A 26,475-nucleotide genomic window follows, 5' to 3' on the forward strand; every position below is an offset into this window, starting at 1 on the left:
GCCTCCACTAGAAGTCAGAGGAGGGCAGCAGCTCCCCTTGTGCCCCCAGCACAGCCAGCCCTGGAGCAGACTGGCACATGGAGGCTAAGGGAGGGAGCTGCTGGCTCGTCAAACTCCTCAAATGGCTCAGGCTAATGTGCCTAACTCCTACCATTTCCTCCTTTCAGCCCTGTGCAAACAGAATTCTCTGGAGTAAGGAGAGAAAGTTCTGGAAGTGGGACTGCCATCAGGACTCCTATGCGGAGCAGGGCAAAGCAGAGAGATTGGGGCGAGCACTGGGAGGCAGCCTGGTGGGGATTCAGGAGCTGTCTGGGGCCTAGGAATGAACCGCTCCTGGGCGAGAGCGGAACAGTGGGGATGCAGGTTCCAAAGGGCCTTTGTTGCCTGTGAGGACAGCACCACCAGACTAGAGCAGGTCCTGTCAGACCAGCAAGTTCTCAGCAACGGAGGCTGTGGCGCCCAGGGCAACTCTGAAGGCCTGGGTGGAGCCAACCTTCCGCTGCCTCCTGAGCCTGGACAGTGCTGGGTCCCCAAATGGGCCTTGGACAGGACCCTGTGTTCTGGACACACCAGCCCTGCGCCCCTGCGCTGGGGAAGGCTGGGCTCGTGGGGCCCTTCATCTCAGGACACGAGCACTGAGGCCACACGTCTGGCGGCTTTCTGAAAGCACACTTCACTGTGAGCCCCGAGCACTGCAGCAGCCCAGCCCTAGCGTGGGACAGTCCTTCTGCCCCAGCGTGCGTCCCGGTCAGCCCCTCCTGCTGCAGATGCGGGAAGTTCTTGCCTTAGCAGGGGAAGCTCAGCCAACGCTAGCCTCTTACCAAGCCCCTCTTACCAAGCCCGCACGTCCCAGCAGCAGCCCTGGGGCTCTCCGCTCAGCACCTCGGGGCCAGACCCTCAGGTTGGGTAGAGGGAGGGTGACCCTAAAGGTTCCTTTCAAAGGCCAGAGGAGTGAGGCTGCAGCTGGAGGCCCCAGGGGTGGTTCGAGGGAAGCCAAGCCCTGGTGCACGTCTGCCTGAGCCTCAGGCCTCAGATCTGAAGCCCTACCCTGGCTGGTGCAGCCCAGAGTCACCCACGTGCCAGGACTCCTTCAGGTTTGGAGCCCAAAGACAGGTGTGCAGGCCAGGGCTGGGCTGGCTCCTCGGGCAGCTTCCCTCATCTGCTCCCAAGGAGGGAGGCCCTGCCAGGTGACAGGGAGGCTCATCTGGCGGGAGACCCTGGATCACCTGTCCCTGAGGGGCCCACAAAGCCACCAGGACAGGGAAAGGATGAAGAACCATCTGCTTTACTCTGTAGTCTCGGGGCTGGGCAGGGGCGTGTGGGAGCTGGGCAGGAGCATGGGGGGCACTGGGTGAGGGGCGGGTGGGCTGAGCAGGACACGCCGAGGTGAGGATGAGGCAGGGATGGTGTGGGAAGGGCCTGGCAGGTCAGCTGCAGTTCTTGGGCAGGCGGTAGACGCCGGCCGAGTAGATGAGTTGCTGGTCGCGCACCTTTTTCTGCAGGAAGCCCTGGAGCTCCTGCAGGTCAATCTCAGCCAGCGCTGGCCCAGTCACCACAAACATGCGGAGCATGCTGTAGATGCGCTCCAGCGAGAGGCTCTCCAGGTTGGTCAGCATGGCCTGGATGTACGTCCAGAAGAGCTAGGGGGACAGCGGCCAGGCCAGCCATCAGGCAGGCCACCATCCAGGCTACTACCACACGGAAACCCAAGCCAGCCATCCCCCTGCGCCACCCCACCCCCGGGCGCACCAGCAGCTCCTCCTCCTTCTGGTCAGCCTGGGAGGCCATGCCCGAGTCGCTCTCGTCATCGCTGTCAATGAGCACCATGTTGTCTCGGTCCTGGGGCCGCTCCTCTTCGACCACAGAGAAGGTGCCGGCAGGTTCCTCCCGCAGCACACCTTGCTGCAGCCACACTGACATCCGCCGCCGCAGCAGCGCCACGGGCATCTTCACCACCTTGCTCAGCTCCTCCAGCGTCCAGCTGGCTGTGTGCGGGGCAGCCAGGCACTCTGGGCAGACTGGGCAAGGCCGAGCCTCCCTCCACCTTGTTAGCCCAGTTCAGCTTCCCAGAGGTCAGAGGGACCAGGCGGCCCAGCCAGGCCCCATGGGAAAGGGGAGGGAAGGGGCTGCTGCCTGCATGGCCCACCCCTCAGCAGACAGAGATCAGGACCCAGCACTGGCTCCCAGGAGGCATGGCTGGGGCAGGCCGGCTAGGGTCTGGTAGGCTTACCTTGGTCCTGGAAGTACAGCAAGACCACCGCCTGCACAGGGGTCACTGCCACAGACAGGGTGCGGTCGGCCAGCTCCACATCCATGGTCACTAGGCCCAGGGTGTGCTTCCAGCTGAGGGTCCGCATGGCCTGGGGAGGGCTGGGGTCAGCACAAGCAGCCCAGCAGATCTGGCTGGGTCCAGCTGGACAAAGCTCTGCTACCTGGCCCCAGCTGAGGAAAGGGCTCCCTGACCTGCTCCCCCGACCCCCCAGCAGGCAGACAGGCAGCAGCAGGATGAGCACAAGGCGGGGCTCCAGTCCCCCCTCCCTCAACCATCATGACGTAACCCTGAGGGCCTAACCATGAGGGCTGCTGCTAGGAGTTGAACTGGCTCCAGAAGAGACCCAAGTCTTACCCCCCAGGACCTCAGAATGGGGCCTGACCTGGAAACAGGGGACCTTGGAATGGGATCTGACCCGGAAACAGGGGACCTTGGAATGAGGCCTGACCCGGAAACAGGGGACCTTGGAATGAGGCCTGACCCGGAAACAGGGGACCTTGGAATGGGCCCTGACCTGGAAACAGGGGAACTCAGAATGGGGCCTGACCCGGAAACAGGATTGCTGCAGATGTAATTAGTTAAGATGAGGTCACCCTGGAATAGAGTGGGCCCTAATCTAACATATCGATGTCCTTACAAGGAGAGGGAAGATGGAGTCAAGACACAGACACAAGAGAGCCAAGTGAGATGGAGGTAGAGACGGGAGTGATGTGGCTACAAGCCAAGAAATGCCAAGGACTGCTGGCCCCACCAGAAGCCAAAGAGGCAGGAAGGGCTCTCCTACAGCTTTCAGAGGAAGCGCAGACCTGCCAACACCTTGGTCACAGAGTCTGGAGGCCTCCAGAACTGAGACATTTCTGTCGTTTTCAGCCACCTGGTTTGTGGTACTTTGTTGTAGGTGCCACAGGAAAGCAATTCAGATTTTGATCCTGGGACAGGGGTGCTGCTGTAACACGTAACTAAAAATGTGGAAGTGGCTGTGGAGCTGGGAGCTGGGTGGAGGCTGGGAGAGTTCTGAGCCGCATGCTTGTAAAAGCCTGGATTGCTCTGAAGAGACTGTTGGTAGAAACATGGACAGTAGAGGCCACTCTGGTGAAGTCTGTTGAAAGGAGCAAGCGTCAATGGAAAGAGGAAGGGTGACCCTCATCAGAAGGTAGCAGAGACGTGTTCTGCTGAGTGGGAAGCAGAACTTGCAGGTGATGACCTGGGATATTTAGCCAAGATTTCCAAGCAAAGTGTGCAAGGTGCAGCCTGGTGTTTCCTTGCCGCTGGTAGTAAAATGCAAGAGGCAAAGCGGAGAGAACTGGTGAGCCACAGGAGGCGGCACTTGATGATCAGGACATTCTTCTGTGTGCTCTGAAGACAGAGCCAAGAGTGTGGCCAAAGAGTTGAGCATGTGATGGTGGAGCCACCAGCAGGCTTAGAGAAGCCAGGACAGAGAGTGGCTGTCCAAGACAAATGTGAGGGCCTGTGACTGATGGCTTGGACGCCCATGACCTGCGTGGAGGCCAACAAGGTTTCTGAGGATTTTATACCAGTAGAAACACTGCCAGCCTGGACCAAAAGGGAGAGACAGCCAATGAGAGCATGAATCTGAGCGAAGCTTCAGTGCAGAGGCCTAGCAGAGGCACCCTGTGGGCCGAGAAGACAGCCTCAAGCCAAGGAAGGTTTTCTCAGTCCTTGAAATCAAACAGAACCTCCTCTGCTGGGCTTCAGACTTGCTCAGGGCCTGAGACCCCTTCCTTCCTTCCTTCTTTCCTTCCTTCCTGGCAGCTTCTCCCTTTGGGAATGGCGTATCTGCCTTACACCTGTCCCACAACTGTCCTTTGGAAGCAGACAGCTACTTGTCTGGTTTCACAGGTCCACAGCTGAGGAGGAGCTGTGCTCCAGGAGGAACTGTTCCTGAACCTGACGGAGATGTTCTGTAGATGCTGAGATCTGGGACCTTAACTTGGCATGTAGATGAGACTGAACCTAGAGTTGGTGCTGGAAAAGTTAAGACTTTGGGGATGTTGGAATAGGCTGAATGGATTTTGCACGTGGGAAAGACAAGCATTTTAGGGTACCAGATGGTGGACTCTCATGAGTTGAACTGTGACCTCCCCCAAAAGATATTAAAGTCTAATACCCAGTAGCTCAGAATGTAACCTTACCTAGAAATGACAACTATTTAACATGAAGTCATACTGGAATAGGATGGGTGAGCCCTTAATCCAATATGACTAGTGTCCTTACAAGAAAAGGGAAATTTAGACAAAGAGACAGGAAAAAGCCACGTGATAACAGAGACAGAAGTTCAAGTGATGCAGCTACAAGCCAAGGAGCACCTGGAGCCACCAGAAGCTGGACGAGGCAAGGAAGCACTCTCCCCTGGAGCCTTGGGAGGGAGCACAATCCTATGACACCCTGACTTTGGACTTCTAGCTGCCAGAACTATGACAATAAACTTCTGTTGCTTCAAGCCCCCATTTGTGGTACTTTGCTACGGCCGCCCCCAGGACACCAGTACAGCCACAGGACCTTCCACAGTCCCCACAGCTCTCAGGGGGGCGGCAATACCGATCCCTACTTTGCCGAGAAAATGGAAGGAGAGTCGCAGCTTGCCCAGGTTGCAACCAGCAAAGCTGCAGCCAGGAGCTCTGGCTCCAAGGCCATGACTTTTACAACCACCGCTCCAGCCTGTAGCTGGGCAGACGCAAGGCCCAGCAGCAGACAGCACAGGCAAGGACACTGCGGGCTGCACCACCACCCACACATGTCCACCACAGTCCTCAGGCCAGGAGCTCAGCTGGTGGGAGGCAGAGGCATTGTGGCCACAGGCCTGCCCTCTTGACACAGCCTTAGGACCCACCCTAGCCACTACAAGTGCAACTGGAGTGAAGACCAAGTGCACTGGGTGCATCACATCAGGTGCATTGAGCTTGAGCAGCAGGATGTGGCTGAGCCACCCCCGGGACCCAAGTGGAGACCCTGGTGGAGGCCAGTCGGGCCTCTCCCGGCAGGGGCAATGGAGAGCACAGGGAGGCTACACACCAACGGGGCAGCCAGAAGGGCGAGGAGAGGGCACCGAGCACACAGATGTCCTCAACCAGGAGGAGGTGGTGCAGCGCTGGCAGGCTCCACAAGCCAGCGCCATGACACAGGCAGGAGTGGAAAGTACAGGGGGGTGGGGGGTGGGGGGTGGGTAGCCAGCAGGCGCCACTCAGACCCTCAAAGGCTGCAAGTTCACTCGAGCCTCCTCGCTCCAGGGCCCTGCCCTCATCTCTGGAAAGAAGTCCCTGTCCAGGGACTGGCTGTCCTGCACTGAGCCCTCCTCTCTAGGAACTAGGTTCTTGGCCTATGACACCAAATGCAGCTACACCCAGCACCTCTCTCACAGCAAACCTGGAGAAGCTGCCTCCTCTCCCGCTGCCTCCCCCCCCACCTACTCCACCCCAGCCCTACCTGCCTCCCTCCTGGGGCTGTGTCCCAAGGACTCTTCAAGCCCTGGTTACTGGCCCCCATCTCTGGAGGTGTCCCAGGAGCTCCTGGGGCTCAGGGTCTGCACCCTGGGTGCCTGCTGGACTCATCCTCACTTGGGTGCTCAGTGTCCCCTCAGGCCGAAGTGCTCTCTGGGCTGCACCCTGCGGCCTCTCAGGCCCCACAACCCACTTGTCAGACTGAACACCCCAGACCCTGCTTCTCCACCTGTCCCCAGAAACCTGGGACAAGTCCTAACTCCCTCCTCTCTCCCACCACATCTCTGCTGTACCATCACCTGGAAGGAAAGGCCCTCCTACATACTGTCACCTCCTGCCCACACCAGGCCCCTCCTGCCACATCTACCACCTGGACTCCCCGCCCCAGGACTGCCGGGCTTAGCCGCTGGAAGGGACAAGCGCAGAACTCAGCTAGTCCCCATCCCGGCCCCGCTCCTCACCACACCGCACACCTGCAGTGCTCCAGCCTCTCCTCCTCACTGAGCCCATACCCCCAGGGCCCCAACAGCAGTCGGCACTGTTCTTCCAGCGCCCTGGAAGGCAGGAAAGCAGCTTCCAGGGAAGTAAGCTGGGGTAAGGCCAGGGACACAGTAGGGTCACGGAGCTCATATGCCTCGAGAGCAATCTGGAGACTTCCTGGAGGCTCCTGGGTGGACGCCCCCTGACTCTCCCTGGGGCAAGCGTGGCACGCCAAACCCCAGTCTGAAAGGCCAGAGGGTGAACGGTGGAAGAGGACGCTCAGACAGGCGATGCGTCCCCACCTCAAGTACATGCAAGAGCACATGCACGCATGCCCATCCACGCACACGTGCTCGCACGCAGGCTCCTAGAAGGGAAGGCAGGGGGAGCACAGCATTGGCCCCACCCTCTCGCCCCAATGCAGAGACACGTGAGGGGCATCAGAAGGGCACGGCAGGAAGAGCGAGAGCGACTGCAGAGACGGCCATGCCCTGCTGTCCCTGCGCAGCCTGGCACTGTCCTGAGCAAGCCAGGTGTGGAAGGGGCACCAGGTCAGGCCGCAGCCCACCTGTGCTTCGCCCCTGCCACAGGGGAGCCTGGACAGTACCTTCAGCTTCTCATACTTCTTGCAGTAGACCTCCAGGGCCTCCCTGATGTCCTCAGGGACCTCTAGTTTCTCGTCCTTGAAGGGCGGCCAGAACTCGCTGGACAGGATGACAGCATAGACCCCAAATGGCGGCTGCTCCTCCACGGGCCGCTTCTCATCCTCCTCACGGATGTTGGCATTGATTCGGCGGGAGTCTGCCATGTCCTGGGGTAAGGAGACAGGGGTCTCACAAAGACCCTGGGTCTGGTCTGGGGAGACCAGGACAGGTGGGCAGGGAGCCCTGGGCGCCCACCTTCAGCATGACCTCACAGAAGTGCATTGGGGCCTCGCCAAAGCGCAGCTTCAGCAGCTCCACGTTGCGGATCTCCCTGGAAGGACACATGTCTTAGGGGGTGTGGCATGTCCCTGCCCCAACCAGCACCCACAGCAGAGCACCCAACACCTCCATACAGGCTGCACAGGCACCCCCATGCAGGGAAGGGATGCCCCCAGGTGTGGAAGAGAAGCAGGAAGTGCAGCTCCAGCCATCACAGCCCCGTGCCTGCTCCGTCCCGGCAGAGGCCTGCAAGTCCCCAGAGACCTGCTCCCCCTGCACCAGGGCCCGCCCAGGCAGCAGCTGAGCCGAGGCCAGTCCCTGCCCAGCCTCAGGCGACACAGCTCCTCGCAGACACAGCAGTCGACAGAGGGCGGTCAGACGCAGAGCGCATGGCAGCCCCGGAGCCCGGCGGCGCCTCGCAGGCCTCACCGCTCAGGGCTGAAGCTGAACTGGTGCAGGAGGCGGTCAGCCAGCAGTGAGCGATACTCGTTGATGAAGAGGTCCTTGCTGCCGTAGATGCTAACCAGCAGGCTGATGATGTCCGAGGAGCGCCGCTTGGAGCTGGACTTCCCTGCACAGCACAAGGAGGGGGCACCACTGGCACCTCGTGGGGACGGAGGCAACGTCATCTGCACCTAGGCAGGGCCCACCCTGTGGAGCCCACAAGGCCCAGGTCGAGGCAGTGAGTGCACAAGCCACCAAGGAATCCTCTCCACCAGCAGCAGGAGCAGCGAGGCAGGTGGGCAAGCAGGCGCCCTCCTGTGGGCCTGGATGGGGACACGGCCCACCACGAGCCCGCCACAGCCAGCTCAAGCACCCCGGGAAACTGGACTGGGCTGGGTACTGACCACTGACCCCTCAAGTCCCAAAACACTCATGGCAACAAACTCAAGCAGAGTGCCACTGGACCCTCCCTCACAATCCAGAGCCTGTGGGGCTGGCGGGGGTGGACCTGGGTCAGCATCCACAGGGTCGGGGACCCAGTCCTCGGGCTCGCCGGAGTCGTCCTCACTGTCCTGGCCAGTCTCCAGGCTTGCCGGGTCTGTCTTGGACAGCTCAACAGCCAAGTCTCCTGTCCCATCTGAGTCCCCTGTCAGCCCAGCCACGATCTGTCGCACTGTGTCCTCCCGCGTCCTGCCGGGTATGAGTAATGCGGGCCCACATGGTGCCTCCTGCTGCTGGCCCTGCCTGACCACATGATCCCACCTGACCCCTGCAGCCAGCACCAGTTGGCCAACGCTAAAAGCAGATCCATGAAACTTTTTCTCAGAAGAAAAAAAACATTAAAACAAAACACCACCATTTTCTGGGGGCAGCAGGAGCTAAGCTGACAAGACAGACATAAAGCCAGGCTGTTCATGGCTGAGAGACAGCAGATACCAGTCAGAGCAGCTCCAGATGCTCCCAGCTCCCCCAGGTCTCTGGGTAGCTGTGCCACGGCAGTGGCTCCAACACGTTCTCCCGCAGACAGCCTGAGTCTCTGTTCCTCATTATGGGAAAGGCTGAGCAAGGGCCCCACTCCTCCCCAGCTAGCCTGGGGGCCTGGTCAGTGCAAGGCAAAACTGAGCAGGGGCACCTCTCTGCTGGGCTGCCAAGCGGGGCCCCCAGCGCCTGCACACAGGCATGGTGACAATGAGTGACAGGGACAGGAACTGGCGTCAGTAAGAGGAAAGGCGAGGCCCCTCGGCCCAGCAGGAGGGACGGAGTGGCCCTGGTGTCCCAAGGGCCACATCCCCAGCTGCACTGCCCCCACAGGGAGCTCAGCTCCCCCAAGTCTGAGCAGCTCCTGGAGCCAGCGTGACACCCACCTCAGGTAGCGGCGGATGGGCTCACATGCCACCTCCAGGACGACCATGGAGGGGTCCAGCACCCGGAGTGCCTTGATGGCGGAGATGTAGAGAGTGATGATGTCACACGTGTTGACACCTAGGGTCAGGAGAAAGAGACAGGGTCACAGTGGCACCCAGGACAACACAGGGACATTGAGCAGCTGCACACTGGTCAGGTGGTCCTCAGGTTGCCACTGGACCTCACTCCCTAGACCGGCGCGACCTGCAGGAGCTGCCCCCTTCTCCCCCCACCTACACCCACTCACACATGCTTTCTCCAGAACTTTCCAAGATCCAAGCCCCCTCTTAGCAGGCAGTTCATTCTGGGGGGATCATGCACTGCCTCCACGCCCAGGCCAAACCTGTCAGTTCCCACGACTCCCTTCAAAGGAGGGTGAAGCAGAGGGTCCCCAGCCTCCCCTGAAGACTGCACAAGGCTTTTCCTTAACCCGCTTCCTGCCTAGGCCCTGCAGGCTGGCAGGTTGGACCCTGAGGCTCCGGGGTCTGGCTCCCAGGGCTCAACAGTGGGTGGGCAGAGCCCAAGGCACCTGGGTGGAGGAGACGCGTCTCCAGGGCGGCCTTGAGGGACACGAGCAGCTGCTGCCTCTGGTCAGTTCTTTCCAGGCAGTACTTGAGGTCCTCGACAGCTGGCCGAGAGTCCGGGAAGTCTGCAGGAAGAGGGTCAGGGCTTGCAAACACATCCATGGTGCACACTCACTGTGGGTATGAGAGAGGACACGGAGGCAGCCAGCCAAACGTCGAGCAGCCACACCTACGTCTGACAACCAGGACTGACACCTGCAGGTGCCACACGTTGCCCTTGCACCTTCACATGCCCACACACTTGACCACAACTGCCTAGAGGGCAGAGGGACAGAACAACGCTCACAGGCCAGTCCAGAGCAGGGAAGTGAGGCTGAGGGACAGGGGTAGACACCCAGAAGCACCATCAGGCACCATTTCACACCTGATCCCGACAGTGGGTTGGGATGAGCCACACCAGGACACACTCAGACAGCACAGCCCCAAGTGTCCCTCCCCACCCACGGAGCTGAAGGGCACAGGCACAAGGAAGGCAGGTGTGTGGGGGCCGACCTCGGATGATGCTGAAGAGCTCCTCGATGCGGAGGCTGGCATAGACGCGGTAGAAGAACCTCTGCACGTGGCAGCGCCAGCGGCGCAGCGTGTTGCCAGCCTCAGGGGATGCAGGCCTGGCGGGGCTGTCCTGCAGGAACACCTTGCCCAGCCAGCCAACCACCCTCTCGATCCACTGTCGGGAGAGCACAGGTGTCGGATGGTGGGGGCTGAGCCCCAGCCTGATCCAGAAGAGAGGCTGGGAGAAGCCCACAGCTACCTACCCTGCTGGCCAGGCCCAGGGGATTCCCCAAGGCCACCTGCTCTGGAGGCCAGGAGCACATGCCAATCAGCAGGATGAGGAGACCAAAGGAGGAGTCCCAGGCCCTCCATCAATGCACCCCCACACCCCTCCAAGTGCATCAGTGCCCACACTTGTCTCTGGCTACAGCGACCCTGACGCAGGGCACTGAGAATGTGCTCGCCTCCACCTGAGCGGACAGACTTGCCCTGGGGCCAAGTACACAACCAGCCCCCCACGTGCAGACAACACAGCGTATACTGAGAACATTTCAAACGCACACACGTAAATCTACAGGAGATACTGCCACATGGACCTGAGGACGCATACGTCCCCCCACAGACCATCCAACCACCAATGAGACCACCTGGACACTGCCACCTGGGGGTAGCACAGCTGCCCCAACCAAGCCTCTAGGCTCCCACCCACTTCAGACCACTGTTACAAGGAGGGACACTTGCTTTGAATTCTCTGTCGCAGCTAATCTGCATCCTCGGGAGGTGAACACTAGGAAACAGCAGAGAAACACAAGGGGGAAGGGGAGCAGGCTGGATGGCCCGAGGCTGGACCCAGCTCCTCCATGACTCTGGGGAGCCCAGAGCAGAGCCCCAGACCACACTCTAACAGCATGGGCACCCCGAGGCCCCTCAGTGGGACACCCCAGACCTTGGCACTGCCTGCAGCCATGGGACTGTGCACAGACCTCGCTGAGCATGTCACAGGCTCTTCCTCACTGTCACCAGGGTGGGCCCAGAAAAACTGGCCTCCACCCAGCACCAAGACAGCTTCAGCCGCCAGTGAGGTCTCCATTCTCTGGCCGCTTCTGAAGCCAGAGTGTTGGGTTTGCCAGAAGCCTATCCTCCAGTCCAAATGGACCTGGCCCGAGGGAGCGGCCTCACCTTGTGGAACTCACGCAGGAAGGAGCGTTCGTACTCGCCCCGGCAGCGGTCCTCCATCCGCTCCCGCGTCACCTGGTGCAAGGTGGTGGTCACGGCCTCAGCACTGACCCGCTCCAGCAGACTGAGCCTGTGTCTGGAGGAGAGTCCTGCCTGTGAGCATGCAGCGCACATCCAGTGCACACCTCTCCACAGCCCTCCTGGTAGGGGGCACAAGTGTGCCAAGGGCTTCGAGGAAAAGTCCCTGGGAGGACGGAGCACGGACAAGGCACTACCCTCCCTCCTCAGCGGGCCTGTCTGCCCGGGCCAGGGCACTGGCCTTCCCCAGGTGAGCTGCGTATATGGCTACCAAGGACCAAAGCCTCATCTAGAAATGGCTGTGAAACAACAGCTTAATACATCCCTTCTCTGGCCACTTAAATATAGATACTGCTGTGTCTGCTTTTCAGCACAGACCCTCATCTACAATAAGAAAGGGATGCAAGAAGAGATGAAAAAGAACCTTTCTAGGTAACTTTCATCTGGAATGAACCCAACAGAAGCCCTTCAGGGCCTCCCTGGCCCCTGCCAGCAACAGGACCACTCCCTTGGCAGTTGCACTGCCACCACTGCACTCAAAGTGACAAAATTGTCTTACGTGGCCACAGAGAGTGGAGGACCCGTGCAATAAAAACCTAGTGCTAACAACAACAACAAAAGCCTTCCCTCTTCAAAAGGTTGAGAAGGCAATCACTTGCCCAGCATGTCGGCCTAATCTCCAACTCATTCTGGAGAGGAAAAGCAACAAGCCCACCTTTTGCAGTTACAAGGTAGGATGAACATCACTTCTCCCCTAGTTAGCCTACAGAAGGTACGGCAGAATTCTGTGTAGCCCAGGAAGCTTGGACTCACACAAGATCTTAGCGTAAGCAAAGCATGGAACCCTGGGCTAGCGTGAGTGAGAGAGAGACACACCTGCATCCAAAACAAAAGGCGCAAACCTGCAGCACAGGGATCCTGGGGACCCTCCCTCTGTCATGTCTGTGGCTACCAGGACAGGTGGCAGGGACCCCCAGCCAGCTTACCAGCTCTCTGCAGAGACTAGCTGGACACAGGGGAGCAAGTGGGAGTCAGGAGGGACAAGGGCAAGACCACACAAGTGTGAGTACTCACAGGACCTGGCTCAGCTGATGGAACTGCTCCAGCGCCTGGCGGCACCAGCATTGCTGCTTGTCACTGCCACATCCCGCACACAGCGGGCTCTGCAGAAGCCGGTAGTACCGGCGTCGGGCATACCTGCTGTCCAATTCCCCCTCCAGTTCCGGGTCTGTGCCCCCTTCTCCCTTTCTCTTACTCTGCATATAGACTCTCAAGAAGCGCCCATAGAGGCGCTGGATCATCTCCTGAAAGGTTCTGGGAGTGGAAAAGAACAGGACGCCCCGCAACGTGGTGTGGACTTTTTCCCGAAGCCCCTGAGCGCCGGTGCCCATCAGCAAGCCCAGGCGAGTCCATTTCTCCAGGAGCTCTAGGCTATGCAGGTAGGGATCCAGACGGCTCTCCAGCAGGCCGAAAGCGTCAAGGAGCAGCAGAAGGCACTGAGGCTCGTCCGCACAGTTCTCGCGCTGGGAGATGGTATTCCAGAACTCGAGGGAGATGTTGGCCTGTAGATCGTTCTGCAGCACCTCTACGAACCACTCCTCCAGGACTGAGTGCAGACCGTGGCCCCTCAGAACTTCCACCGCCGCCCGCAGCTCCTCCTCCTTCGGCGGGACCGCACCGCTGGTCCGGGAGGACGCCTGGCGTGCAGGCAACCGTAAGGAGGGAACACAGCGGAGAGGCGGGGAGAGGTGGGGAAGGGACGGGCGGAGGGGAGGCTGTGGAAACCCCGCTGCCCCTGGTCCGCGGGGCGCGCATGCCGGCCCGACACCGCGGAAGGGTTGCGGGGAGCCGAACGAGGCGAGACCGTGGAGGAGGGGGCAGGACAGGGGCGGGCGAGGATGGCGCCGCAGGGACCCGAGGGCGGGCGCCCCAACAAAGCCTCCTCCCGGGCCTCACCAGTCCTAGCGCGGCCGGCGGCACTAGCCCGGTGCTCACGGTATTCCAGGCCACCAGCAGCTCCTGCGCAGGCCCGGGGTCGCCGCACCCCTCCGCCGCCGCCGCCGCCGCCGCCGCCGCCGCCGCCGCCGCCGCCATCTGGCCCCAGAGCCGCCGGCCCGGCGCGCGGAGTTGACGCAGGGTTGGGCGCGCACGGCGATGATGCACACAAGGCGCGCGGCGGTGTCTTGTGGCGGGCACGCCGTCGGGAGGCAGTGCGCAGGCGCGGGCGGCGATGCTGTAGCGGCGGTTGGCGCGGCCGAGCCCGGGCGGCTACCATGACCCAGCAGGGCGCGGCGCTGCAGAATTACAACAACGAGTTGGTCAAGTGTGAGCGGCCGCGCGGCGGGCCCCCGGGCAGCGGGAGGGCGCGGGGCTTGGCGGCCCGCAGGCCCAGGCGGGACGGCCCGCAGCGCGCGGCCGGTGCGTACGTGTCCAGCCGGGTGGCGCGGAGGCCGTGCGGACCTGCCCCGCGCGCGGCCAGAGTGTGGCGTAGCCGAGGGCTGGATATCTGTGGGGCGAGCAGGAGGACGGAGGGCTTGAGCATGCGCTGTCCCCGGCCCCGCGGCGGTCTCGTGCGGTGCCTTGTTTAACCCTGAGACCCTGGAGGTGGACACTGGCCGGGCCGGGCGGAAGGTGACTCTGCTGGCATCCGGGCCCGCCACCACCCTTCTGTGTTACAAAGCGGTGGGCTTCAGACTGGGAGGGGTGGTGCTCCTTCCTGCCCTGGGCCCACAGCGCCTGCGCCTCCCCACCCACCCTAGGCATCGAGGACCTGTGCCAGAAGCGGGACGAGTTGTGCCGGCAGATCCAGCAGGAGGAGGACGAGAAGCAGCGGCTGCAGAACGAAGTGAGACAGTTGACAGAGAAGCTGGCCCGAGTCAACGAGAACCTGGCACGCAAGATCGCCTCTCGCAACGAGTTTGACCGGACCATCGCAGAGACGGAGGCCGCCTACCTCAAGGTGGGGCTCGGGGAGTCCCTAGGTGGTTTTTGGCCTGAGGCTGCCCACAAGCAGAGGCGACAGGACAGCGGTGTGGCCGGACCCACTGTGGAGTGACAGCGCAGCTGTCAGTGGGGCCTGGTGCATCGTAGGTCCTGTTCTTTGCACCGTACTGGGTACCATGAGCAGCAGAAGGGCAGCAGCAGAGTGGCAGCAGGAGCCAGGGCTCACATGGCCTAGCTTTCCCAGGGTGCAACGGAGGGGCTTTGGGTTAGACTCAGAGGGAAAAGGGCCCCGCTGATCCTGTTCGCCTGTCCCCTCAGGGGCTTTTTCTCACCTGCTCCTGTCCCATAGACCCCACAGTCTGGCCCTGGCACAGTGTGTGAGGGGGGCTGGGCCACAAGAGCTTTTCAATGGGAGGAACTGTCTTGTGCCTATCTCTGTTCCCAGATCCTGGAGAGCTCACAGACTCTGCTTAGTGTCCTGAAGAGGGAAGCAGGGAATCTGACTAAAGCCACAGCCTCTGAGCAGAAAAGCAGTGGAGGCAACAAGGACAGCTGATGAGGCCACAGGTGGGGAGGGCCCTGTCTCCACTGTACCCATCAACGACTCGGCCCCCAGCAAGTCTGTCTTCACAATGTCTTTGTTCTTCATGACAGCAGCTGTCTTCTTTCGCTGTCTTGGGTGCCAAGAGAGGCAGCTGCCAACCTCCACTGGCCCTGGGTGACAAGAAAAGCTCTGGGCACAGGCCATCAGTGGGGGTCCTGGCCCTGCCCTCACACAGGCTGCAGGGAGGGCAAGCTATGGGCCAGCTCTACTCAGGGCTTCTCTGAGGCCCCCACACCCCCCTGGGCTGTGGGGAGGGTCCTGCTTGTAGTCTCACCACCATGGGAGGCCCCTCACCTTGTCCCTCCGCCAGCGGGTGCCCAGGCCAGGTGAGTGGGGGAAGAGCTGCGGCTCTTCTTTCACCTTAGACCTCGCCCTTGTGGCCTGTGACTGTTAATAAAGGTTGTCTTTGTAAAGATCCATGCCAGCCTGCTGCTTGTGTCAGGAGTTTGGGGCTGCCGAACACCCTGAGAGCCAGAACATGAGCCTCTTATCAGCTGTGGTGTAGCTCCTCTGTGAGAGGGAGAGAGGAGAGCCTGGAGTGGCTTTCCTTGTGACCAGCCTCACTGGCCTTGAGGACAAAGTTGAGGGTGCCCCTGAGGATCTCCTATGACCATCATTGTCCACTCTCTCCCCCGACCAGGGCCCCTGGCTCCCTTCCCCTGACTCCAGCACACAGTTCATCCTTATCCTGGTCTCTGCCACACCCTGGTGTCCAGCATAAGGCCTGGCCCAGGGAGACACCCTTCCTGGGCTGAGGTCCCCCAGCAAGGATTGCACCCTAGCTCCCTGATTCCAAACTGTGCTCATCCCAATGGCACCACTGCCTTCCGCCCTCCCTGGCCACACACCAAGTGTGTCCACTTCCAGCTTTCCATGTGGCCTGGGGCCCAGACCTCCATCCTGGCTCTTCTCTGGCTCTGTCTCTGTGGCCCTGTCAGCCCTGCTGGGGTTCCTGCAGCTGCTGCCCAGGGTGGGCTGGGCAGACTTGGGAAGCATGTTAGTGAAGAGTCTGGAGAAAACTGGGTCCACTCCTACCAAGAAAATACCCCGAAAACACTGTCCTCCCTCCCAAGCCTGGCCAGGTGGCATTTCTTATGGGCTTGACTCTCCAGGAGGGAGAGACTGTCATTTGAGGCCTGGATTGCAAATGGCCCCAGTGTCAGCCTGCAGTTGCTCCCCAGTGGGCAGCTCTGCGTCTCCTGTCACCTTCCATCACCTCTCAGATCTGTCGGGTTTCCCGGCCAGCCACTAGTAGTGACACCAGGGGAGCGGTCTGCCTGTCACAGCCTTGCAGCAGGCTCCCGTGGGTCAGGGAGCTTTCTAAGCCAAATGGGAGGCAAGATCCCTGAGGCTGTGCCCACCCCCTGCCCTGACCTTTGTCCCATCCCAGACTCTTGGCCCTTCAGACCCAACAGCTGCAGCACTCCCACGCCTGCCGCCCTGAGCACATGGAGTTCCAGACCCCAGAGAGCAGGCCTGATGTCCCAACTTCCATGATACCTCCCCCTGTGCCAGCCCTGTGGAGAGAGGGCTGCTCCAGAGGTGGGGGCAGACACAGGGAAGCCCTCTCCCGAGCGACAGGGTAGCTGAGAGAAACCAGACAAGTGGGCTTGTAGGGAATGAGAGCCTGGACCACCAGGATGGGGGTGCCACCTAGGGCCCCTCCTACACCTGAGCAGATGTCTAAGTTGGGCCCCATCACACCCTTGTGGCCTCCTGCAGGTGACCACCTCTCCGCCCCCTTCTCAGGCCAAGGGCCATGCAAGAAAGGCAGAGGCAGCTCGTCCAGTGCTGTTTATTGAGTCCATCATCAGAGGCAAGAAAAGACTTGCCATTCATCACAAAGGGGGCAGGCTGAGCTCTGCCATAAGGAGTGTGGGCTGAGGGGGCTTGGAGTCCTGCAGGAGACAGGCAGCCAGGCCAGCTCTTCACCTCAGACACGCTTGGCAGCTGCTGGGCAAAGCATCTGCCAGGACCCCATCCCTCTTCCACAGGCAGCGCCCCCAAACCAGGGCCAGAGAGCAAGACCCAGACGGCCCCAAGAGAAAGAGGAGCCCCAGGTGCTCCAGGCTCAGGCCCTGAGTACCAGCATGGCTGTGAGGCCCCAAGAAGGGAGGGTGCAATATGGGGCACAGAGCCCAGCAGGGCAGAAGAGGGGTGCAGAGCTCCTGGGTTTCAGCCTTGGCCGTCCTGGCAGAGCCGGGGTCAGAAATAGAGGGCTGGCTCGCTGCGGAAGTCCGAGAGGTCGTTCTGACTGGCGGGGGTGAGCTGAGAGAGGGCACAGAGACAGCCAATGGGGCTCATCCAGGCCTTAGAGACCACCCCCACCCAGACCTGCACCCTGGGCATCCACCCACCCTGCCCTGGCTCACCATGACCTCCTTCAGCGTGGGTTCCACCTCCCTGGGGGCCTGCTCCAGTGTCTGCTCCTGCCACTTGCTGAAGGCCATGGTGTGCTTTGGAGTGTAGCTGGACAGCCCTGCGGACCGAGGGGTACACGCGTGGACGTGTGGATGCGCGGACATGTGGCCCAGGCTACACACAAGGCTGCCCATTCCAGCAGGTGGGCACTCACCTGAGCTGCTGTCCGGCAGCCGAGGGCTCTCGGGCCCCACGCTGTTCACGAATGTGGCTCGGGGCAGGAAGAGTGCAAAAGGCTTCTCCACCACCTCCTCTGAGCCTGACCCTTCCTCCTCCTCTTCCTCCTCCTCCCCTTCTTCCTCCTCTTCCTCCTCCTCCTCCTCAGCTTCCGCCTCCTGCACCAGAGAGCTCTCGGAAGGGTACTCAAATGTGGTCTGCAGGCTCTTGTCGTTGAAGGAGATCTTCATCTAGGGGCAGAAGGCATGTCAGCAAGGGCCCTGCTGCCTGGCCGCCAGGGCTCCTCTAGCCAGACCGAGCCAGTGCAGGGACCTTGAGGGGCACAGTGAAGGGCGTCAGCCCCGAGCAGGTAGCAGAACACACCATCAGCCCTTCAGAGGCTCTGAGAGGTGGGGCGCCCCTCCTCAGAGACAACCTCTCCATCTGGACCCTTCAGGACCAGGCCACAGGGACCCAAGGAGGGCTGGGTCTGGCTGCCCACGGCAGACCCAGGGCCAGTGTGTCCAAACCCCTGCACCCAGGCCCCACCCATCCCCTCTCCACCACCTGTCCCCTACCCACACCCCAGGCCCAGGATCAGATCACCCCAAGTGACCCACCCCTCCCAGGGACCAGACCCCAGCCAGCACGAGAAGCCCCAAGTCTTGGGGTCTCCAGAAGCCTCTAAGGCAGCTCCAAGGGTCAGAGGGCTGCCTTCTCAAGGAAACAGAGCACCAGCCACATCTCCTCCCACTTAGTGGCTTCATGGCCGGAGCAGGGTCCAAGAGAGACTGAACATGGGGGCCCACATCCTTGGGGGGGGGGGGGGGCGGCTACATCCTCAGAGGGGCCTTTCTCCAGAACCGAGTTTACAACATCTTGGCTTGCTGGGCACCTGCACAACTCTGCTCACCCAGCTCAGTATGGACCACCACTGCTGGTCAAGGGCCTGGCACACCCAAGGCCAGGCCCTCAAGGTCCCCTAAGGGCCCACAAGGTGCCAAAGCTGGGTAGCTGCTATGTGCCAGCACCAGGAAGGTGGCACCAAGTGCTGTCACCCCCTTTACAAACTGAGTCAGCGTTGGTCCAAGGCTGCACCGAGTGGGGGTCACCGACCCTTTTCTCCCACCCAGGCAGCCCTCTGGCCCTCATCCACCCTGCCCATTCTGCAGACTTCAAGATCTCACGCCCAAGCAAATTCCTTCCGTCTTCCAGCAGCCTCAGAGCCCAGGCTAGGCTGGTGGTCCTGATGGGCAGTGGGGAAAGCATCAGCAGAAGGGCTGAGACACTCAGGGTCAGGATCCTCGCCCTCCCCAACCAGGGACTTGGCTCCCCACAAGAGCCGCATGCCCCCCAGGCCTACTCAGCAGGGCTCGGCTGGGCCCAACGGGTCGGTAATGAATACGAGAGCCACCCGCCTGCAGCAGATGGGAGCAGCCCTGCTGGATCTCGAAATATTAAACTCCTGGGCACAGGACACCAGCGGCCAGCTCAAGTTCCTCCTCCTCCCCTGGAAGGAGCCAGAGGCAGAAGCCAGGCCCCCAGGCAGAGAACCATGGGGCCCAGGGACAGCAGGATGAGGAGGGGCCACATAGGAGGGCAGGGCTTGCAGCCTGGGGCAGCAGAGGGACCCTGGCACTGGCCTCGGAGGACACATGCAGGACCCACCAAGAGTGGGAGGCACTGTCCTGCTGAGCCAGGGTCCAGAAACAAGGGCACCTGCTCCTGCCCCTCTCCTCCCACAGCCACACCTGCACATGCAGCCCAGCGTGGGCACCCCTACCCACCCACCAAGCTCCTGATCTCTCCCATCTCAGCACGGCTCACATACAGTCACCTGCCGGGCAAGCTGCTGGCCTAGTCCCGGCCGCCTCGTCCCAGCCCCCCTTTCCCCAGCTGTCTGCACAGCCAAGCAGTCAGGGACCTGAGCAGACCACCTGAGTCAGCCAATCAGGAGTGAGATGTTTGCTCCTGTCACTCAAAGGCATACTATACCTCACCTTACTTATTCCCTGGCAGCCCCCCCAAACCTCCAGCTGCCCTGCTCCAGGAGGCCAACAGGACAGAGAGTGTCATAGGGGGGTGACTACCAGAACCCACAGGTGCCCACTCACTGCCAACCAGTTCGGGGATGGAGTTGCCTAGCTCTCCAGGACTGGCCCTCTGGGATTCAGGGACAGATACCCCAAGAGGAGCCCAAGGCAGGATAGGGCTACCAGCCCAGGGGCACCCTCCTGTCCCAAGGCCCCACAGTGAACTGGGCTCCCAGTCACCCCTGGGTACATGGTGTTGCCCTGACGACCCTGAGCTTTCTGGGCCCATCCCCCACTACTGAAGATACGGGAAGGGCCAGCTGCCAGGGCCTGGCTGGATTAGCGTGCCCTCATTAGTCCACATGACTAGCTCCCAGCAGGGAGACTGAGGGGGCTGGGCGCACGCAGGCACCGAGCCTGGCACAGCCTGGCCAGGCGGCAGGGCAGTTCTCACAAGCCTCCCTCCTCGTGGGTGCAGGTCTGTGGGTCACAGGACGCCCCATGACTCACGCTGCTGGGGGGCCAGCCTCCAGACCCAGGCAGATCGGACGGGTTGGAGGGGCGTGGCCCGGGGCTGGCACTTGCACACACCTGGTCACCTGGCTCTTGGGGACTTTGCCCGCTGCACCGGAAAGCAGCAGCAGGTGGGTCCCGGCCCGGCCCACCTCCCGGCTCTCACAGGCCCTTTGTTCCCTCTCACCTCGCCCCACCCATGCACACCCAGCTCGGGTTACTGAAGGGTGTCCACCCTGGACTCTGGGCCAAGCAGGCCAGCCCTGGCTGGGGGTGAGCACCCCGCTGTGTCCCTCACTCCCCAGCACACATGTGCCCACTCCCATCCCTCACTCAGCTCGAGTTCCAAGGGGCAACAGGACCACCACACAGCCCCCACCAAAGTTCCCACAGCTGCCCAGGTGGGACACCCTGAGTCAACTGCAGCCCCTAACCCAGGGCAGACCCTATGCCAGGGGGGAAGCAGGGAGGGCGGGAAAGCAGGCCGGAGGACAGGAATGTAGCCGCAGCACCTCAAGAAGCCTGGTACCCCACCCCGCATGGCAGTGGGTGTGGCGCTCCACGCTAGTAAGGAGACAGCCTCATTAGGAAGAACTGGTGGGGAGCAGGCCCCCAACGGCAGGAGCCCCAAAGGTCTGAAGACCGGAGTGAGGCTAAAGGCCAAGGCTGGGCCAGCAAAGTTGGGGTGCTGGAGTGGCGACTGCACCGCAGGTGAGGGTGGATGGCCCAGGGTGTTGAGGATTGAGCCCTGGGCACGCTGATATGCTCAGACTGGGCAAAGGACTGGTAGGTAAGAGAGTAAGGAGGAGAAAGGGGAGGGGAAGGAGCCGCCAGACAGGCAAGAGTCCAGGTGGCACCTCACAAAAGGGAGAGGTGCTCAGCACCAAGCAGGGGAGGTGGTGTGGGCAGCTGCTGACAGCCCCACCCACAGGAACCCTGGGGCAGCGGCAGGGGTGAGGGGGCATGGCCCAACACCTTGCAGCAGCCAGCCCCAGGTTGGCCCTCCAGGGAGAGAGGGAGAGAAAGGACATCTGCCATTCTGCCAAAAGATAACTAAGTGGGGACAGGGACAGGTACCCACCAGGCAGGCCTCCCAGTTACATGGCGGGCGCCCCCACCACACAGGGCAGGTCTGTAGCCCTCTAAGGCCAGATGAGGGCATAACAGCCTCTACTGAAGTGCCAACCCAGGGGCAGGCTCCCTCGACCTCTGCTGCCCAGACAGCCCCCTGCAGAGCTGAACCTCACATGGCCCCCCAGAAAAAGCACCAGCACCTCCCACCACTGCCCCCGGTCAGTCAGCCATACAGGGGTCAACGTGAGCCTCCAGCCCATCACATCCTCAGCCGGGGTTGGGGGGAGCAAGACAGTGACACAAACCACAGGCTGGCTGGAGTGATCTGGGCCTGGAGAAGCAGCAGGAGGAATGCCCAGGGGCCACAGACAGGAGGGACAACAGGGAAGGGGCAGAACACAGGGGGCAGTCCGAGGCCAGCAAGCTGCTCTGAAAAGCTGGGCAGCCCCAGACCTCAGTTCCACCAACAGGCTTTCCGGCTCTCCCTGGGCAGGGCAGCTGGCACATGTCCAGGCAGGAAGTCATTGCCAGCGCGTCGTGCTGCTCTGGCAGGGCCCTAGCCAGGCCACTTGGCCATGCCAGGCGTCATCCATCTGGACCCCCAACTCCCTCATGCTGATCTGAGTCCCTCTCCCTCCAGGCTGGGGTTGGCTTCTTCTTGTCACTTTTTCCTGCCCTATGGCCCCACCCACTGCCACTAGTGACCCCGTCCCCAGCTAGGGGGGGATGACCAGGCTCTAGGCTGCAACTCTCCAGCCCCAGGAGAGCCAGGCTCAGGGTAGAAGGATAGCCACATTAAGGCCAGGGCTCTAGAACAGAACCCTGCACTCAGTTTCTGCCCCATAAGCTCCATGGCCTCTGCCAGCCTCAGCTTCCTCATCCACGAGGCAGGGAGCTGTTATCACCTCCACTTCTTGGGCCAACATGGGAAAGGACCACCTCCCACGGTGGCCAGGGTCAAGGGTCAGGAAGCAGGAGAGGGACGAGAAGACAAGGGGGGTGGAGGCGGCAGCCAGGCTGCTGGGTGGACCGCACCTCCAAGGGAAAGGGCAGGGGCAAGGGTGGGAGAGTCATGGCCTGTGTCACAGAAAAAAGGGTGAGGCAAGGTTAGGCACACGGGAAGGGTGGGGGGCCCACCGGAAGCACTGTGGGAGACAGGCACGGATGTCTGAGCCGGCAGATGGAGCTGGCAGGAGTGCTCATGCCCTTACCCAAAGAGAAGGATGACACAGGGAGGGACTGTACCAAGGCCAACCGAGGCAGAAGGTGGAAAGGAAGCAAACAGAGGAAGGAGGTGGTGCATCTGATGAGACTGAACGAGCAAGGCAATGGTGAGGGTGCTTAGGTTTGACTCGAGTCACATCACCATCCCCATCACCCCAAGGCAACTGAGGTTGGGGGCAGAGATGGCCCCAGGGGCCAGCCTAGACACCAGCAGCCAAAGGAGAAGCCTGCTAAGTGCCATCTCAGTTCCAGGGAAAGGCGCATCTGCCCTGCAGCTGCTGATGGGGTCATGTGGGGCTGGCCTTGGAATTTGCCCCAGGGCCAGACACAGGAGCTAGACTGACCAGGAAGAATCTGAAGAACGTTTTCTTGTGTTCAGAGAGTTCCAGGCCACCAGGCAGGGCTGCCCAGAGAGTGAGGCTCCCACAGGACTCCTGGCCCTGCACCTGGGTCCCTCTCTGCCCTAGGCCCCTCCTCCCCAGTGAGGGGGCCTCTTCATTGTTCCCCAGCATCACACCCCAGGCTCAGACTAGGCCTGACACACACCAGGAACTCAATAATCACTTGCCCGAGGCCAGGTCCGGTTGAGCTTCAGCCAGCAGACCTTCTGGGGAGTTGACAGCCCCTTCCGAATGGCTCCCTGTGCTGCGCCCACAAGCTAACAGCAAGGCAGGGATCCGACCCCACCAGAATCACAGGCCTCCTGCCTCTTTGCACTTCATCCTGGCACCTGCTACACCCATAAGCCAGGACTCCAGGAGACCACACCAGACTACTCTCTCAAACCAGGGCCAGGACAGAGCTACCAGGCCCAAGAGAACTTCTCCCAGCTAGACCCACAATGGGTCAGGCCTGCCCAGCCAATTCCAAACGGAACTGCACGGACCAACAGGCAGCCACAGTGCTGGCTGGGCTGACCATCCCCAACAGCCTTTCGACATAGAGTAGGCAAGCCGTCCCCATGGCCCCTAGTTTATCGGAGCTTCTCTGGGGCCCAGGCCAGGGATTCCCCCCAGCTCAGCCCCTCCTGGAGCCTGCAGAGCCACTGAGCCCCATCTCACCTCCAGGCCATGTAGAAACCACCCCTTGCCCAGGCCAGTTGTCCTGGGAACAGGGCACATACTATACCCTCAGCTGTGTGACCCATCACCTCTCTCCTCCCGGCCAGTGACCCTGCCCCCACCACTGACCTTCTTTCTTGAGGAGCCAGCCTTGGTGAGGCAAGACTTCTGCAGGGCCAGGTAGCCGCCAATCACCTCGATCTCATGCACAGTGGGGTAGCGTTTCTTCAGTGCAGTTCCCTGGACAGCAGGGGGCTCTGAGAGGCTACCCACCTCCTCTTTCTCTGCCTCCAGTGGCACAGGCTCCCTGTTGGCTTGCAGGGCCCCTGGCCTTCTCCTGGGCACCACCGTGAAAGTGTTGCCACCTCGGTGCTGGAGCTCTGACGGGTGCCCAGGCCTGGCCGGGCGGGAGTGGTACCAGGGAGGTGCACCGGCCCCAGAGCAGGGCAGTTTGGCTTCTTGGGAGACCTCATTCTCTGAGTCCACCTCATCGATGAAGGTGATGGGCAGCCCTGGCCTCCCATGCTTCCTGCCATTCTTGGCCAAGCCGGGAACCCCAAAGCCCTGGGCAGGCTCAGCTTCGGTGGCCACTGGTGGGGATGGGGGTGGTGAGGACGCCCTCTGCCACCTAATGGCCTGGTCCAGGAGGGCAGTGGCTGGCCTGGGGCAGCCCCCCTCCTCAAACCCCAAGGGGCTCCTTCCATGGCCAGGTGTGCCATCCACTTCTGACACCAGCTGGGCTTCACGCTCCACACGCTGGGAGACCCAGCCAATCTCTCCCTCCGGCAGGCCCACAGTGTACCTTCTTTCTGTAGGAGGGGCCCCAGAGACCTTGTGCTTGGGGATGAACACGAACGAGTTGCGGGAGTTCAAACGGAGGCTGGCCAGAGCCCGGGCTTGAATGTCCCCGGTGGGAATCACGTCCATGTCCGGTTTGGAGGCCGGTCGTATCTCGAAGGAGTCGTTGGCGCTGGTGGCCGCAGAGACCCACTGGCGCTGGCTGGGAGTGGCACTGGCAGGGCTGGGCGTGGGCAAGGCCGGGGCCGCGGCTGGAGTGGCACTGGGGGTCCTAGGGCTGAGGGGCGGGCAGGCGGGGAGATCCCCCGACTCCACCTTTGGCTTCCACTCGCCCGGCGCGGGCGCAGAGCCCGCGAGGCCGTTGGCAGCGCCGGCCCGGGTCTCGGGGGCCGCAGGCCCATTGAGGGGCGGGCGAGCGACCGCGGCGCGATGCAGACCCCGGGGGTGGACGGTGAAAGAGTTGCTGCCGGTCTTCTGCAGGAAGTCGCTGCGCCGGGTCCCGGGGCCCGCACCGCGGCGCTCGGGCTCGAGGCAGGCGGCGCGCTCGCCCACGCGCGGGTCGGCCGCGGGGTCGGCGGGCGGCGGCGGGGGGGGCCGACCGCGCTCCGGGCTCTCCCGGCGGCGCGGCGGGGCCGGCGGGTCGAACTTTTGGAGCAGGCGGCTGACGCGCCCGGGCGGCGGGGGCGCCTCGTACACCAGGACCTCGGCGGCGCGAATGTGGGCGGCGGGGCCGGGGCCGGGGCCGGGGGCGGCGGGCGGGAAGTCGGGCGCCGACTCGATGATGAGGATGTTGTCGGCGCGGATGGTGCGCACGCCCGGCACGCGGCAGTACAGCTCCAGCAGCTGCTGAACCGGCCGCGCCCCCGCCGCGCCCGCGCCCGCGCCGCGCTGCGCCCCGCGCCGCCGCTCCGACTCGAGCCGCATGAACGGGTTCTCGCGCAGCGGGCCCAGGCTGTCCGCCAGCACCAGCCGCTCGGCCGCCGGCCCTGCGGGCCCCGCCGCGCCCGCCTCAGCCCCCGCCCCGGCCGCCGACGCTGGGCCCGCGACCCCGCTCAGGGCGGCCAGCTTAGCCCGCTTCCTCTCCAGGATCTCGCGCTTCCAGGCGGGCAGCGCGGAGCGAGGCCCCGGGCCCGGCCGCCCCAGCCCGGCCATGCTGCAGAGCGGCCGCCGGAGCCAGCGCGCGCAGTGAACTGCGGCCACCGCCCGCCGCCGGCCTTCGCGCTGCGGCCACGCCCACCTGCCGCCGCCCATTGGGGGAGGCCCGCTCAGACCCGCCCCGCGCCTGGCGGCCCCACCTATGGCAGGGGAGCATGGCTTGCCGTGCTGATTGGAGGACTTTCTCTTTGACCCTACCTTCCCGCGGGCCTCATTGGACAGCGCCCACAGCCGGGGCCAACGCCATTGGGGAAGGCCCTCCCTTTGACACGCCCCGACGCCTCGCGCCGCTCATTGGTGGCCCCCACTTCCGCCTCTGCGCCCTGGCCCGCGGCGCCGGGGGAGGAGCCCGGCGGGGGCGGGTCCTGGCTGACAGCCTGAGCCCAACCCCTGGGCCCCGCGTCGCGGGTGACCTTGGCCGCGCTGGGTCTTTGTCGTGCCAGCACCCAGCCCGACCCGTTCCCTCGCTGAGAGCGCGGTGGAGGAAGGGCCGGCCCGGGACCGGAAGGCTGTCCCGCTCCCGTGGGCGGCGCACTGGCTGCACACCAGCCTCCCGCCTCCAGGTCCCAGGACTGCCCACCTGCGGCCCTCCGTCCCCTGCGGGACCTAGTGGAGATTTCAATGCTGGAGCCCCACCAGTGCTGAGGAATCGGTTTCTCTGGAACCTCTAGCTTTTGCCGGACCCAGATCCGACTCTCTTCCTCAGACAAGCGGGAGCAGCTCTACCGCACTTTGCCCTCCACAGCCCACCAAGCACGGACGCAAGTGCGGAAGCTGGGAGGAGGCAGACAGGAAGAGGACGCCTTCCCCGCACACAAGCAGGCCCGGAGTTCTCCAGCGCAGAAAGAGCGGCCAAAGCCGGGCGTCCTATTCCACCCTGTTGCCCCCGCCAGGGTACTCCTCTTTCATCTGTTGAACTTCCCCTATCCCAAGGCTGGTAGGGCTGCCACTGACACTGAGGGCACAGCTTCCCCACCCACATGCCATGAGAAAACTTACTCCCCGTTGAGGGCTGCACTGTGCTCACCACATTCTTTGAGGCCCACTGGAGTCAAGGGGACAAGGGGAAGTTAGGGGCATCGACACGGGCAGGTGTCACCTGCCTTTCCATCACTGCCCTGCAGTCAGTAGTTGCTCAGTAACAACACTACTGCCTCCCACACCACTCACCTTCAGGAACGG

The 26,475-nt window shown here is 62.4% G+C and overlaps 3 protein-coding genes across 3 annotated transcripts; 1 reads left to right on the forward strand and 2 right to left on the reverse strand.

Annotated features, from left to right (window-relative positions):
• Positions 1 to 1,267: 1,267 nt before the first annotated feature.
• On the reverse strand, positions 1,268 to 13,576 carry ANAPC2 (anaphase promoting complex subunit 2). Its single transcript, XM_070595964.1, has 13 exons — positions 13,268 to 13,576; positions 12,386 to 13,008; positions 11,237 to 11,369; positions 10,058 to 10,232; positions 9,511 to 9,630; positions 8,942 to 9,059; positions 8,086 to 8,267; positions 7,563 to 7,704; positions 7,110 to 7,185; positions 6,818 to 7,021; positions 2,231 to 2,360; positions 1,750 to 1,985; positions 1,268 to 1,640 (listed from the first exon to the last, which is right to left on the reverse strand). The coding sequence occupies exons 1-13, from the start codon at positions 13,403 to 13,405 to the stop codon at positions 1,428 to 1,430; spliced, it is 2,490 nt and encodes an 829-aa protein (XP_070452065.1). The 5' UTR covers positions 13,406 to 13,576; the 3' UTR covers positions 1,268 to 1,427.
• On the forward strand, positions 13,447 to 15,275 carry SSNA1 (SS nuclear autoantigen 1). Its single transcript, XM_070595984.1, has 3 exons — positions 13,447 to 13,636; positions 14,071 to 14,270; positions 14,700 to 15,275. Exons 1-3 carry the CDS (start codon positions 13,585 to 13,587, stop codon positions 14,808 to 14,810), a joined length of 363 nt encoding a protein of 120 aa, XP_070452085.1. The 5' UTR covers positions 13,447 to 13,584; the 3' UTR covers positions 14,811 to 15,275.
• A 1,364-nt stretch (positions 15,276 to 16,639) lies between these two features.
• On the reverse strand, positions 16,640 to 25,490 carry TPRN (taperin). The gene is made up of 4 exons (XM_008539027.2): positions 23,470 to 25,490; positions 17,434 to 17,686; positions 17,231 to 17,337; positions 16,640 to 17,126 (listed from the first exon to the last, which is right to left on the reverse strand). Exons 1-4 carry the CDS (start codon positions 25,387 to 25,389, stop codon positions 17,064 to 17,066), a joined length of 2,343 nt encoding a protein of 780 aa, XP_008537249.2. The 5' UTR covers positions 25,390 to 25,490; the 3' UTR covers positions 16,640 to 17,063.
• Between the last annotated feature and the right edge of the window lie 985 nt (positions 25,491 to 26,475).

The sequence above is a fragment of the Equus przewalskii genome, chromosome 26 (assembly GCF_037783145.1).
Source record: "Equus przewalskii isolate Varuska chromosome 26, EquPr2, whole genome shotgun sequence".
Taxonomy (NCBI): Eukaryota; Metazoa; Chordata; class Mammalia; order Perissodactyla; family Equidae; genus Equus; species Equus przewalskii.